Source organism: Stenella coeruleoalba (assembly GCF_951394435.1).
Source record: "Stenella coeruleoalba genome assembly, chromosome: 16".
NCBI classification, from domain to species: Eukaryota; Metazoa; Chordata; class Mammalia; order Artiodactyla; family Delphinidae; genus Stenella; species Stenella coeruleoalba.
The window spans coordinates 17,782,842-17,796,954 of NC_137162.1; the positions used below are offsets into that span (position 1 = coordinate 17,782,842).

General features: G+C 46.1%; 1 protein-coding gene across 1 annotated transcript in view; it reads left to right on the forward strand.

The window, feature by feature from the left end:
* The window catches only part of LOC307175168 (guanylate cyclase 2G-like), a gene marked incomplete at both ends in the record, with an annotated part of 38,546 nt that overhangs the window by 19,691 nt on the left and 4,742 nt on the right, over nucleotides 1–14,113 (forward strand). Inside the window, 7 exon segments of the mRNA XM_079900033.1 lie at nucleotides 3,880–4,048; nucleotides 5,635–5,829; nucleotides 10,501–10,661; nucleotides 11,189–11,202; nucleotides 11,467–11,551; nucleotides 11,555–11,607; nucleotides 12,740–12,932. Of these exon segments, the coding sequence (XP_079756159.1) occupies nucleotides 3,880–4,048; nucleotides 5,635–5,829; nucleotides 10,501–10,661; nucleotides 11,189–11,202; nucleotides 11,467–11,551; nucleotides 11,555–11,607; nucleotides 12,740–12,932 (870 nt within the window).

The following is a 14,113-nucleotide window of genomic DNA, read 5'->3' on the forward strand; positions in this document are numbered from 1 at the left end:
TATACACAAAGTGCTAGAAAGTATCTGAGCCGAAATAAGTACCAAATATATTTTAGCTATTATTGTTGTTGTTATTATTATTACTCAGCCTCCACGTAGGTTTAATGGACGTCGAAGGAGTTTTCTTCCTCAAGAATTTGATTGCTCTTTGTGTGTAAGGAGCTGAGTCTTAATGGCCCTGTTAAGCTTTGACTTCCCAGGCTTTAGTGGGAAGCCAGTGTATTGTTACCAGGAGACATAAACAAACAGAAACCTCTCTGTGACTGGTTTCTGACGACAGCCCTGGGCCACCACTCATTATTTCAGTAAAACTTTATTGAGTGTCTGTTAAGGGTTTGTCATACTCTGGGTACTTTCATATGAAGAGAAGGACTTGTTTCCATCTTTGAATGGCTTAAAGTTAAGCTAGAGAAAAAAAAAAAAAGTCATGAAGTGTACATAAGAAATTATTTAAGTGGCGGTGGAATGGTTATAAAATAGGAGGATGTGATTGGCATCCTCTCCTCCTCTGGGCTCCTCTCTCTTTCCCCTCACCCACTTTCCCTCCCTTCCCACCAAGCCCAGGGAAGTGCTCTAGTCTCTGGTGATCTGTCTCCCACCCAGTCAAAACAGTTGGCATCATTTATATTGGATGTAAAGAGAAAGCTAGTAAGTTCTCACCATGGTGTGAATGACTAGTAGATTTAGGCTTTTCAGTGGAGGCATTTTGCTTTCAAGAATTGACTCCATATATATGTGTTAGCAAATACCGTATGCTAAAACATATATATATATAATCTAAAAAAAAAAAAAAGAATCGGTTCTGAAGAACCTAGGGGCAGAAATAAAGATGTAGAGAATGGACTTGAGGACATGGGGAGGGGGAAGGGTAAGCTGGGACGAAGTGAGAGAGTGGCATGGACATAAATACACTACCAAATATAAAATAGCTAGTGGGAAGCAGCTGCATAGCACAGGGAGATCAGCTCGGTGCTTTGTGACCACCTAGAGGGGTGGGATAGGGAGGGTGGGAGGGAGATGCAAGAGGGAGGAGATATGGGGATATATGTATATGTATAGCTGATTCACTTTGTTATACAGCAGAAACTAACACACCATTGTAAAGCAATTATACTCGAATAAAGAAAAAAAAAGAATTGACTCGAAGGATTCTCTGGAGAAATGCTGGGGTGGGTGCGAATGACACTTTGAAGGGGAAAATCTCCCTGGTGGTCATCAGCTATTCTAGGTCACTGAGTCTATCCTCCACTCCATGCCAGGACAGAGGACAGCTTGACACCTTGCTTTGGTAGGCTCGCTATCTCCTGAAATGGAATGTACACGTTATGGGATCCTGTAAGGAAGCTGCAATGCCAACCTTCGCTGAAAGGGGACTAAGAGTAACAGAAGAGGGCTTCCCTGGTGGCGCAGTGGTTGAGAATCTGCCTGCTAATGCAGGGGACATGGGTTCGAGCCCTGGTCTGGGAAGATCCCACATGCCGCGGAGCAGCTAGGCCCGTGAGCCGTGGCCGCTGAGCCTGTGCGTCTGGAGCCTGTGTTCCGCAGCAAGAGAGGCCGCGATAGTGAGAGGCCCGTGTACCGCAAAAAAACCCACCAAAAAACAAACAAACAAAAAACCAAAGAGATGTGTGCCATCTCTTGCAGAGGACTACATTCCTAGGATTCCAGCATCCTGAAACATGTTATTTTTGTCCTAATGGAAGGAGCTCCGCTAATATACCTGGATGTCAGGGGTGGTCAGCAGCGACTAGAATGTGGAACGTCTCATGCTGGGGGTGGGCCTGGCACTAGCAAGGGCAGGGACAGTCGTGTGTGTCAGGGAGACTCCTGTGGAATGGAAAGGTCTCCGTGAGGTCAGAGAGAACTCTGGCTTGGACACAGGTCTCCCCAGATTTCAAGACCAGACCTCTCAGCCTGTTGGAACCTCGCTGGAAACATTCCAGAGGGAGCCCCACCCAGGCCCTTCCTGTCTGATTGAGTTGTGTTTCCAAAATGTGATTCAACTTTATCACCTCAAAAAACAAATACACAGATTGATAAGGGAACACGGCCTCCTGATCTTTTAGGGGGCGAGGTGGGCATGGTGTACCCACTGTCCTGAGTGTTTCCTTATTGCTTTCTGTATTAGCCTGTATTTCTAATGCAACATTAGCTCAGGGTTCTTGCTAAAGCTGACAATGATTCAGCCTGTCGTCACTGCTGGAGGAAGAGGTGAGTCCCAGAGCTGGTGCCCAGGAGGCCTCTGGGTGCAATAGTCCGTTCAGGGGCCCTCCTCACATTCCTTCTTGTTGGTACCGAGGGCCGATGACTTCTCGTAACCACACCGTGTGACTCAGCTGGACTTGTGGTTCATTTAACCTGGCAGTGGTGCCAGAAGAATAGGTATGCTTCTACCTACCCTCTTCCTCCCCCACCTTCCTCTTACAGTCACCCAGGGCACCAGAAACAGTAAAACTAGTGGTTTAGAAGTGGCTGGGCTTCAAAGGCGACTGGACCTGGGTTTGTCTCCCAGCTCTGTCCCCACTCCCTGGGAGCAGTTTAAAACCCTGAGTTCCTTCATTGTGAGAGATCCCCATCCCCCGCCCTCATCTCCTTGCTAAGTAAGAATCATCACTGCCTTGAGGATGGAGCTCCCTCAGCCGGCCTTCAGATTAAGCCCTCTTCCTCCATTCTGATCACTCACCTCCGCCCGCAGGCTTGGTTTGTGTGGGAGGTAATCTGCAGCTAGTATAGGTTCTTATATCTGGGCCCTAGCGTTGATATGGTCTTTTTAAGCTCCGCAGGTGATTTTAATGTGCAGCCAGGGCTGGGAACAATTGACAAGGACAGGTGTTCTCAGACTAATAAGCACACGCATCTCCTGGGGATCGGGTTAAAATGCACAGACTGATCCAGTAGGTCTGGGCAGCGCCTGAGATTCTGTATTTCTGCCAAGCTCCCAGGTGCTGCTGCTGCTGCTGTTCCCTGGGACATCTTTCAAGTAGCAGGCGTCTAAGGCAGACCCATTTCATGGATGGTGAAATCGAGGCCCCCAGGTGATTTGTTTGAAGAGACTGACTGGTGAAGTCTAGACTTGAACACGTCTTCTGACTCTAGAGTTTGTTCTGTCCTCTTTATAAATAACAGTGCTTCATTACTGCATACAAATAATTGACGTAACCTCTTAAGAACACAGTGAATGACATGAGAATTTTTCAGCGTTCCTCATTTCATTGCCTCTCCCTGTGAAGTGCTCAAACAGGACCCTTAAGTGCATGTAATAAATATAATATTCTATTATTATAGAACCATTCTATGTAGATAGTAATGGAATATAATCCTCAATATGTAGGTAATAAAATAATATTTTAATTGCATAGTGTTGTTTCTAGATTGTTGATCTCCTTTATTATATTCATACAAATTTTTCATTATAATTTGTAGCCGTCTTTACTCTGTGTCAGGCACCATGTCTGGTGGTTCGCAGGTATCATTACATTTAATCTCCACAGCCACCCCGAGGGGGATTATCGTCATCTCCATTTTGACAAGAAGGGTGAGGCTTACAGGGAAAAGTAACTTGCCCTCTACTGTGTGGTAGAGCTGGGATTTGAACCCAGGAGTCTGACCACGAGGCTACATTTATTTTAAGCTGGTCTTGCGTTTGTGGCTCCACATGGAGGGGCCAGAAATAGTTTTCTCCTTTTTGGGGGTTCCTGCCCGGGGTGACCCCCTAGGCGAGGGGCTGTGTTAGTGGCTCTTGAACAAATGAACGTGAAGATGGGCATGTCTCCCGCCATGGGTCTGTCTGTTTCTGTCCATCTGCCGCTGTGTCTCTGTTTCTTCCAGCAGCGTCCGCTGGCACCTGCTCTGATTCATCTGCTCATTTCCGCTCTTCAGGGCTTGCTGTTCCTCCACAGGAGCCCACTGGGATCCCTTGGCAACCTGAAGCCTTCCAGCTGCCTGGTGGACAGACGGATGCAGGTGAAGCTGTCAGGATTTGGGCTGAGGGAACTCAAATATGGCTGGACGTACAGAAGATACAACGAGAGAACGACGGACCGCTCGGGTAACTGTTGGCAGGTCTTGCACCCACTAGCTGTCAGGAGAGGGGTAAAGGGCTCCTATCCCACCTCTGCTTTCTGAGGCTCACGTGCACGGGTACCTGCAGGTGGGCCTCCCTCTGGGGCTGATGGTATGTGGTTATTCCAGCCACCCAAGGAGATGAGGAAAAAATAACGCCCACGAGTGGCACGAGTCCATGGTGGGGTGTCTGAGTTAGGAGACTAGTTCCCACCCTGGCTTAGCTGGGTGACCTGAAGTGAGTCACTGCCCTTCTCGTCAGTCCTCTGTGTCTCCTCGCGTCTTCATCCTGTGCTCTCAGGGAGAAGGCGCGACCTGCCAGGCACCTTACAGATGATGAGCTCAGTAGTTCTCCAACCTCTCCGCGCTCCGGTATCACTTGAGAAGCTTTAAAAAATATGCAAGGGGCTGGGTCCCACCCCATGCCAACTGAATCAGAATTTATGAAGAAGGGGTCTGGGCATCTGTATTTTATTTATTTGTTTGTTTGTTTGTTTACTTATTTATTTGGCTATACTGGGTGTTAGTTGCAGCATGCGGACTCTCAGTTGAGGCATGCATGTGGGATCTAGTTGCGGTGTGCATGCGGGATCTAGTTCCCTGACCAGGGATCGAACCCGGGCCCCCTGCATTGGGAGCATGGAGTCTTAGCCACTGGACCACCAGGGAAGTCCTCGTATTGTTTTCTAAAAGCCTCTCAAGTGATTCTGATGGGCATCTCAAGATCAGACCCACCGCCCGGAGTCCAACCCTCCTTTACACGTGCGCGAATTGAGACTCTACGATTCTTCCTACTTCTCCAAGTTACTGAACACTCCTGAGTCTCACCTTGCACTGTCCTGGGCCCTGATGAGCCCAGTGCCCTCCACCTTGACTGCCTGTCTCTGAAGCAGCACACTCCCAGCAGCTTCACTGTGTGTACATGGGGAGGTTTCTATAATATGGGGGCAGGATGGTATCTTGCAGAGAAAGGCAAAGCGGAAATTTTGAAAACCTGCTAGCAGCCACTTCTATCTCCCCATCCCCCAATATATTTTCTTTTCATGATTATAACCTATAATGATATAAACCTATAAACCTCACTGCCAAAGAAATGTAGATTTATAAAATATACAGAATACATACATCTGTAGAGACAGAATGCAGATTGGTGGTTGGCAGGACATGGGAGGTGGGGGAAATGGGGATAAACTGCTTAACGGGCTCAAGGTTTTACTTTGGGGTGTTAGAAATGTTTTGGAACTAGGTAGAGGTGGTGGTTGTACAACATTGCCGGTGTACTAAAGGCCACTGGATTGTTCGCTTTCAAGTGGTTAGTTTTATGTTCTATGAATTGTTAAATCATTTTTTTACTGTAGGCAATATAGAAAGGGAAAAGGAAAAGGAAAGCCACCTGCGATTGCACCGTTGTGAGTTAACTGCTGTTAACATGTTAGGGCAGGATCATCCTGATTATTTCCTCCCTATTCACACACACGGACCCCCAAGTGTGTGAATATGGAGAAAGTCTAGAACTATCAGGGCTGACTTCTCAGGGGCTGGATGCTTTCACTGCTCCTGTGCTTCCCTGAGAAAAAAGGAGCGGCTTTTCCAGTTCCACCCGGCAGCTGACATCCTCGGCTTTGCAGAGCTCTGCTGGATGGCTCCCAGATGTGCCCCTGTCGGGCACCCTGAAGGGAGACGTTTACAGCTTTGCCATCCTGATGAGGGAGCTGATCCACCACCAGGACCACGAACATTTTGATGATCTAAACCTGGCACCAGAGGGTAAAGCTGGGAGAGACTCCTTGGCCGGCTTTGGTCATTCGGGCTAGCTTTTAAGTGCTTGTTTTTATTGTTTTGTTAAATGTTTATTAATTTAGAATCTATTCCATTCTTTTATTTTTAACATTCATATTTTTTAAATAATTAGAAGACAAATTGCAGTTTGGTTACCAAAAAAAAAAAAAAATCAAGAAACTCAGAACTATATAATTTATTCAAGAAGAGCAGCCCGAACAGTTCTGTTAGAAAATGAGTCAGATTGTGTCACTTCTCAACTCAAAATCCTCCCTTGACTTCCCATTTGGGGAGTGAAAACTAAGTCCTTACAATAGCCTGGGAGATCACTGGAGGCCTCTGATGGGGCCTCTATGACTTATATTAGTGTCCTAGGGCAGCCGTAACAAACAACCCCAAGCCTGCTGGCTTGAAACAACAGAAATTTATTCTCTCACAGTTCTAGAGGCTAGAAGTTCAAAATCAAGGTTCAGCAGGTCTGAGCTCCCTCTAGAAGCTCTAGGGAAGATCCATTCTTTGCCTCTTCCAAGGTGGCTGCCCCAGCGTTCCTGGGTTTGTGGCCATGTGGGTCTATGTAGAACAATCTTCACATTGCCGCCTTCTCTGTATAGATCTCTTCTGTATGTCTCCCATGAGGACACTTGTCCTTCGATTAGGACCCACCCAGATAACCCAAGAAGATCTCATGCTGTGGCTTCTCTCTGGGCATCTCTTACCTCATATTGGTATATGCAAATTTGCCTCATTCTTTCTTAAGGACTACAAAATTTGTCATTGTAAGGCTATGTCATATATTATCTATTGATAGACATTTTGACTGTTTTCCATTTTTTGCTGTTCCAAATTGCTGCGACGAGCAGTCTTGTATCTTTGTGGGCATGTGTGAATGTTCCTTCAGGATAGACTTCTGCTCATGAAATTGAAGAGGTAAATGTATTTTATTCACTTTTTTTTTTTTTTTTTGCGATACGCGGGCCTCTCACTGTTGTGGCCCCTCCCGTTGCGGAGCACAGGCTCCGGACGCGCAGGCCCAGCAGCCATGGCTCACGGGCCCGGCGGCTCCGCGGCATGTGGGATCTTCCCGGACCGGGGCATGAACCCATGTCCCCTGCATTGGCAGGCGGACTCTCAACCACTGCGCCACCAGGGAAGCCCAAGGTAAATGTATTTTAAACATATTTAAAATTTTTGATAAATGGTGTCCAATTTTCTACTTACAAAGGATATATTCAGGTTTGGGTTTTTTTTGTTTGTTTTTTTGGCCAGGTTGTCTCTTAGCACATTCCATGAGGGAATTAAGGGCAAAAGCAATGGGAGGTGAAGCAAAATTTGATCAAAATTGATAAGAAAATGTATAGCAGGTGGAACCCCCTGGCACTTTTAATTTCCGCTTTGGCTGCACATTGGAATTTCCTGGGAAACTTTAAAAACTGCTGAGGCCTGGATCTTAGACTCAGAGAATCTGATGTCACTCGTTTGGGGTATGGCCTGGGCGTCCGGGTTTTTAAAGTTCCCCAGGTGATTCTAACATGCAGTTCAGGTGGGGAACCACTATCTTGGAGAGAGGATAGGGAAGTGTGTGTGTGTGTGTGTGTGTGTGTGTGTGTGTGTGTGTGTGTGTGTGTGTGTGTTTCTATGTAAACCCAGCCCACTCTTGTCTCTTGATTTTTTTCCCGTCATTTCTTTTTTATTGCCTTGCCTACCATTTCTAGCCCATCCCCAGTGGCCTATCCCAACTCTCATCTTTAGAGCATCACGCATTCCCTGGAGGCTTTCTGAGTGTGCTAGTTGCTTTGAAAGCAGATTCTGATTCTAATCTGTGGCTAAATGAAGCAGACGTGAGACTCAACCTAAAAGGTTAATCTCAGATCCAGGGGCATCTGAATTTGGAACCCAGCAGCTAGACACATCTTCCCTCCACTGAACCCAGGCAGGAGCCCACCTACACTTGCTAAGCTCAGCTGCCATGTGATGGTGCCAACGGGGGGTGGGGGTGGGTGGGGAAGGTGTGGGAATGCTGTGAACAATCTGTATATTTCCCCCTCATTGTAGTCCTCTGCTCACCAGGGTAAATGAGAGCTGGTCACAGGGGACGATAGATACACAGGACCACAACCAGGAAAAGTACTATGTGCACCTAATTTATGGAGAAACACACCCTTCCATTAACTTCCCATACACCCCTGCCAACAATCCTGGTACTGGAAACAGTACGGATTCTCTGCGCACACTAGACCAATGGTTCTCAAATGTTTTAATGGGCATCAGGATCACCTGGAGGCCTTGTTCAAACAGAATTGCTGGGTCCCATCCTCAGGGTTCCTGACTCAGTAGGTCTGGGGTCAGGCCTGAGAATTTGCTTTTCTATCAAGATCCCAGGTGATGTGGAAGACCCACAGTCTGCGGAGCACTGGCCTAGCGTGGCCCCTCGACCAGTAGGAGCAGATCATCTGGGAACCTGTTAGAAAATCACGTTTCAGGCCTTACTGCAGACCTTCTGAACTGGAAACTGGGGGTAGAGGTGGGGTGAGGCGTGGGCCCAGGGTCTGTGTCTAATTAGCTCCCCAGGTGATTCTGATGCCCACTAACGTTTGAGACTTGATTTCCCCTCTTCCTATACTGTCCCGGTAAGAAAGAGGTCACGATGTGAAATCTTCACCTAAGGACGGGGGTGTTTGCTCCACCACCTTGAATGGAGAAATAGCTACATAAATTGCTAGGAATTTATTTCTACAGGTTTGTCTATTCTCTCCCATTTATCTATCCATTCAATTTCCTATTATATTTCATTTATGATATTTATATATAATTTATTATATAGTAACTTTATATTTTGAGTTATAATCGAATACTTCTTTATTTATTTTGTGGCTCAAAGTGTTTCATCTTTGACCATTTAATTCCAGTTGGCTTCTGTGTACTTTGACATACACCCATGGCAGTGTTTTGTTTTGTGCCTCCTTAGTTTCTGGTGGTATAAGATGCTTTAGCTTCATCTTGTATTTTCCCTGCTCCAATACTAGAATCAGCTGCTTCTCTCTCTCTCTTTTTTTTTTTCCCCGGTACGCAGGCCTCTCACTGTTGTGGCCTCTCCCGTTGCGGAGCACAGGCTCCAGACGCGCAGGCTCAGCGGCCATGGCTCACGGGCCCAGACGCTCCGCGGCATGTGGGATCTTCCCGGACCGCGGCACGAACCTGAGTCCCCTGCATTGGCAGGCGGACTCTCAACCACTGCGCCATCAGGGAAGCCCCTCAGCTACTTCTCTTAAGAAGCCCTGGCTCCTGTATTGGAGAATGAACACCTGGACATTAGATGTGCTTGTTGCTACTGGGATGCTGTTGCTTCTACACCCTCTCATGGACAGAGCAAGATAATATGTGGGTATATACTAACCCCTATGTATACACACATTCCTAGCTCTATCTACCCATCTGTATCTGTATTAAGCTAAACATGGGTCCATAGTGACATCTCCAATGTCGTTATCACATGTTTCATTTACTTTGGTCTCTGCCCATCACTGATCCATAACCTCCCTTTCCAACAGCGAGAATCCTGGCTCCCACCATCTGCCATCCACTTACTTATTTGTTCAATCCCAGTATTTGAGTACAGTCGTTTCAGAGTTCTTCATCTGTACCTCCCTGAGAGGCGATTCTACCAACTGGAGTGTAGTGGTTTTGAGTAGTTCCTTTTGACTTTAGCCTCACCGTCTCTAGTTGTTTCAGAAGTTACTTACGTCGGCACTTTACCCCCATCCCCTTCAATGAGATTAGGTCACACATTTGTAAAACAGATTCCTTTGTCACAGTCTGCATTCTGTCTTGCAGTTGTCCAATCTCCCAGCTGATATTTTTTTTAATTTGCATCCTTTAAGGTTCACTCTTTGTGCTGTAAAGTCCTATGGCTTTTGGCAAATGTGTGGTGTCATGATCCGCCAATGCAATATCGTGCAGAATAATTTTATGACCCTAAAAAATCCCCTGTGCTTCCCCTGATCAACTTCTTCTCCTCCCCAAACTCCTGGCAGCCTCTGAGCTATTTTCTGCCTCCATAATTTGCCTTTTCTAGAATATCATATAAACAGAATCAGTCTGTAGCCTTTTCAGACTGGCTTCTTATACTTAGTAATACATTTAAGATTCATTCATTTTGTTACACCACAGTGTTTTTTTTTACCAAAACACAAATACATTGTTCTCAAAATATTATTTCCTCTACAAAACCTGGTTAAGCAGAATGTTTAATAAATGTCGGTAGAAGCCAATGAGGAAGTGAAAGAAAGTAGGTTTACAAAGTGGGACACAGAAGTGGGACATAGTAGTTAACATTTATTGTTTGTTAAAATAAGTTTTATGTAACATTTTATATGGAATGCAAATTGCGTAAAGCACACTTTGAGGATTTCTAATACCAAATGCTATACGCTCCTGAAAGCACGTGGAGATATGCTTCATTTCAAGAAAAGTTCTATTAGAAAAAAACTTTATCAAAAAAAAGATTAATTAGGGTGTGCTTATATGTTTTACATTAGCGTCCCCATTTTCCAGGAGGATTCCTAATATTTCTTGTAAAATATTCAGATTTCTCTGAAATTCTGATCTGTTCAGTTTACTTAAAAACTCAATTTACAAATTTAAAAACATGTCTGTTTAAAGTGAAGTGTCCTAAATGGCACAAAGCTCAGACATTTAGCTACTTAAACCCCAGATGGATTTCAGAAATCACCAGCCAAATCAAGGACCCCAGGGCGTCAGCGCCGCTTCGACCTTCCCTGTCAGAAGAGGAGGGAAATGAAAAGATGGTGGTCATGGTGAAGGTATGTTGGGGTGAATCTCCAGAGAAAAGGCCCACTTTCCCTTCCATCAGGAAAACGTTATGGGGGCTTCCCTGGTGGCGCAGTGGTTGAGAGTCCGCCTGCCGATGCAGGGGACGCGGGTTCGTGACCGGGTCCGGGAAGATCCCACATGCCGCAGAGCGGCTGGGCCCGTGAGTCATGGCCGCTGAGCCTGCGCATCACGGAGCCTGTGCTCCGCAACGGGAGAGGCCACGGCAGTGAGAGGCCCGCGTACCGTAAAAAAAAAAAAAAAAAAAGTAAAACAAGAGCCTATAGGATCTAGAAACGCCCCTTACATCTGTCGTTTGAAAAGAAAACATCTGGTGTTGCCGTCTGAAAAGAAAAGAATGACCCATCCTGAAATCTACATTTCTGCGTGACCATGACGATTGACATGGAGCATGTCGGGAAGTGGGGGTGGTGGGGAGGGCAGTGAAGGTTACTGTTTGTTGAGTGCCCACTGGGTACCAGACACAGCCTTAGTACTCATTATCTGCCTGAATCTACAGAATGACCCTGGGAGGTATGTATTACTATCCTCATTTCCCAGATGAAGAAACTGAGGCTCAGAGGGTGCCCCTCAAGCTCACAGGGCTGGTAAAGGACAGGCTCTGTCCTGCCAGGCGGCCTTTTGGCCATTGTCATTTCACTGCTGTCCATCGGCAACCCTTAAGTAGGAAACCTTAAGGGCGAGACATGTTGTCTTGGAATGTATACTTGGAAGTTGTTCTCCACTGTGGCCCTAAAGTTCTTGGAAAAAGACTTAAATCTCTGGGTTCTTTTAAAGCGGCGTGAATGTACTGAACAGTATGGTGAGCAAGCTGAGAGTGTACCCCAATCACCTGGAGGAGGGGGTGGAAGAGAGGACCAACTAGCTGATGGCCGAGAAGAGGAAAGTGGATCAACTGCTGTGTACAATGCTGCCCAGGTATTCCAAAGTAGCAGGGGCCTTGACAAACTAGGAAGCAACACCATCGCTATTTAAGGAGACCTCACATGGAGAGACTCTTTCCTGTGTTCTTTTGCTAAGAGAATGTTAGTCTCTTCTAAAATGCGTCAAGCATTTTGTGTGTAATTTGGTACACCTTGTAAAGGGAGATAGAGGCAAGGCCCTGGAATCCACAGGAATTAGAGAACGCAGGTCTGTAAAGGATGGAATATAGGGGATGCAGCAAGAGGAAGGGACCACTAGATGGCGCTCTAGTTTCAGGAGTCCAATTAATTACTACCCTCAGCATATAAAGATTTTATGTCTGCCCAAATGCTTTGCACAGTGCAATAGGCACCAATAACTTCAGATTCAAAACTTGCTTTTTTTGGGCTCTGTTATCACCTGTGCACTCTCTAAACACTTAGAAGAGCATCTGCTGTTAAAATTCCAGCACCCTGGGCTTCCCTGGTGGCGCAGTGGTTGAGAGTCCACCTGCCGATGCAGGGGACACGGGTTCGTGCCCTGGTCCAGGAAGATCCCACATGCCGCAGAGCGGCTAGGCCCATAAGCCATGGCCGCTGAGCCAGCATGTCCGGAGCCTGTGCTCTGCAACGAGAGAGGCCACGACAGTGAGAGGCCCACATAACGCAAAAAAAAAAAAAAAAAAAAAAAAAAATTCCAGCACCCTTCTTATGTGTCTTGACAAAGAAATGGGGCTGGGGATTTGAATGTGTCAGTGTGAGATTGATTGATAGAAGCAGAAATGTTAATTTGTGGATCGATGAATGTTTACATTTGCTTCCACATCTGCAGACTGAGTCGTTAAAATCAAATTCTATGACCAATTGGGGCAAATGAAATTCCCTCAGGGAGAAAATCTTTTTGAAAAGGCATTTATGTGAACTGCTTCTCACCCCTCCCTGAATTTATACCCACCAATTCAAATATCTCTTTAGAGAAAATGCAGGCAGAGAAATGGGTGTCAAAAGAATGCCTCTAGATGATGGATTTTTGTGACCCCAAAATCTAACCCACCGAAGAAAAAGATCTACCAGGGAGACTTTGTAGGGGTCTATAGGAGACAAGATGAATGATACTGTTCAAAAACGATCCTATTCTCTGGTTTCAGCTTCATTGGAGAACAGCTCATAGCTGGAAGAGCCGTGGAACCAGAGCATTTTCAGTCCATGACAATCTTTTTCTCTGACATTGTTGGATTCACAAAACTCTGTTCTCTCAGCTCCCTGCTGCAACTTGTGCAGCTCCTTAAGGACCTGTACAGTTTATTCGATCACATCATTAAAACTTATGATGTGTATAAGGTGAGACACCTGGTTCCTGGGTTGTGGAGACACACATGACCCTTGTAGGCTGTCTCCGGGCATGAGTGAGGATTAATCCAGCCCTAGACCTCAGCCAGGAGGAAGGTTCTATTTCAGGCGGGCAGTCTATCTCAATTCATGGCAGAAACTCAATATTTGATTCCTGTTTGTTTTGTTGGAAAAGGGCTTGATTCATCACAGATGTAGGTGCTTGTCAAGAATCATCAGTTGTTCCCTCTGTTTCCTTCCATTATTTTATCTCACAGTAAACACATTTCTAAAACAGGCATTGACCTTCTTCTGGCTAATTCCTCCAGTTCCCTCCTGAATATATTTTTTCCACATTCAGAGAGGCTCACATTTACTCTCCTTTAAAGACTGTCTTTGGATCTGTCGTGAGTCTCACTTCTGTTACTGTGCCCTTAGCAATTCAGGTGAAGATAGACCCCCAAGCTTAGACTATCAGACTCACGGCTAAAGGTCAGACAGCAACCACCCGCCTAGTGCTACACTGGGGATGTATGAACAGGATCACCTAGAGTGAAAAATGAATCTTGCAGGGGAGGAGAGCAACATAATAATTTGGCTTCATTCACTGGTGGTGATGATGAGGCCACTTTGTGTGCCTTCTGGCTGTTCAGATGGGGCCAGATCATGACTCCAAGGTGCCCATGTTCACACGCACCTGGTGGGCAGCCACTAGTTTACCAGCTCTGACCATGATTGCAGGGCTCTGCCTGTGGTCCTGGAATCAGGAAGACTTGGGACAGTGCAATCATGTCCCCTGGCAACACATCCTCAATGGTTATCCCCCCAAATTCCCCAAAGCTGTTGCCTCTGGTCAAGAGCAGAAGGAAAGATGGTACAGGTAATCACAAAGAGCAGATCACATTCACCCAACAAAAATGGAAGCTGCTCTGCTTAGACGAGCCTCCTCTGGGATTTCCTCTTACTGTTTTCTTCTTAGCTACGTTTTGCATGAACTAATGCTAAAATCAGTTTCTATTGCTAAGGGATGTGCCCATGGTGGGGAGAGGTAGCCTAGAAGCAGTTAGACTTGTGTACTTGCTGGCTTTGGGTCATTTTAGGGTCACCAGGAAGCAGACGTGGTCTTATTGCCTGGCTAAGGCCTGAAATTCCACATTTTCCACATCATCTTTGGATTCTGCTGAAAAGCAAAC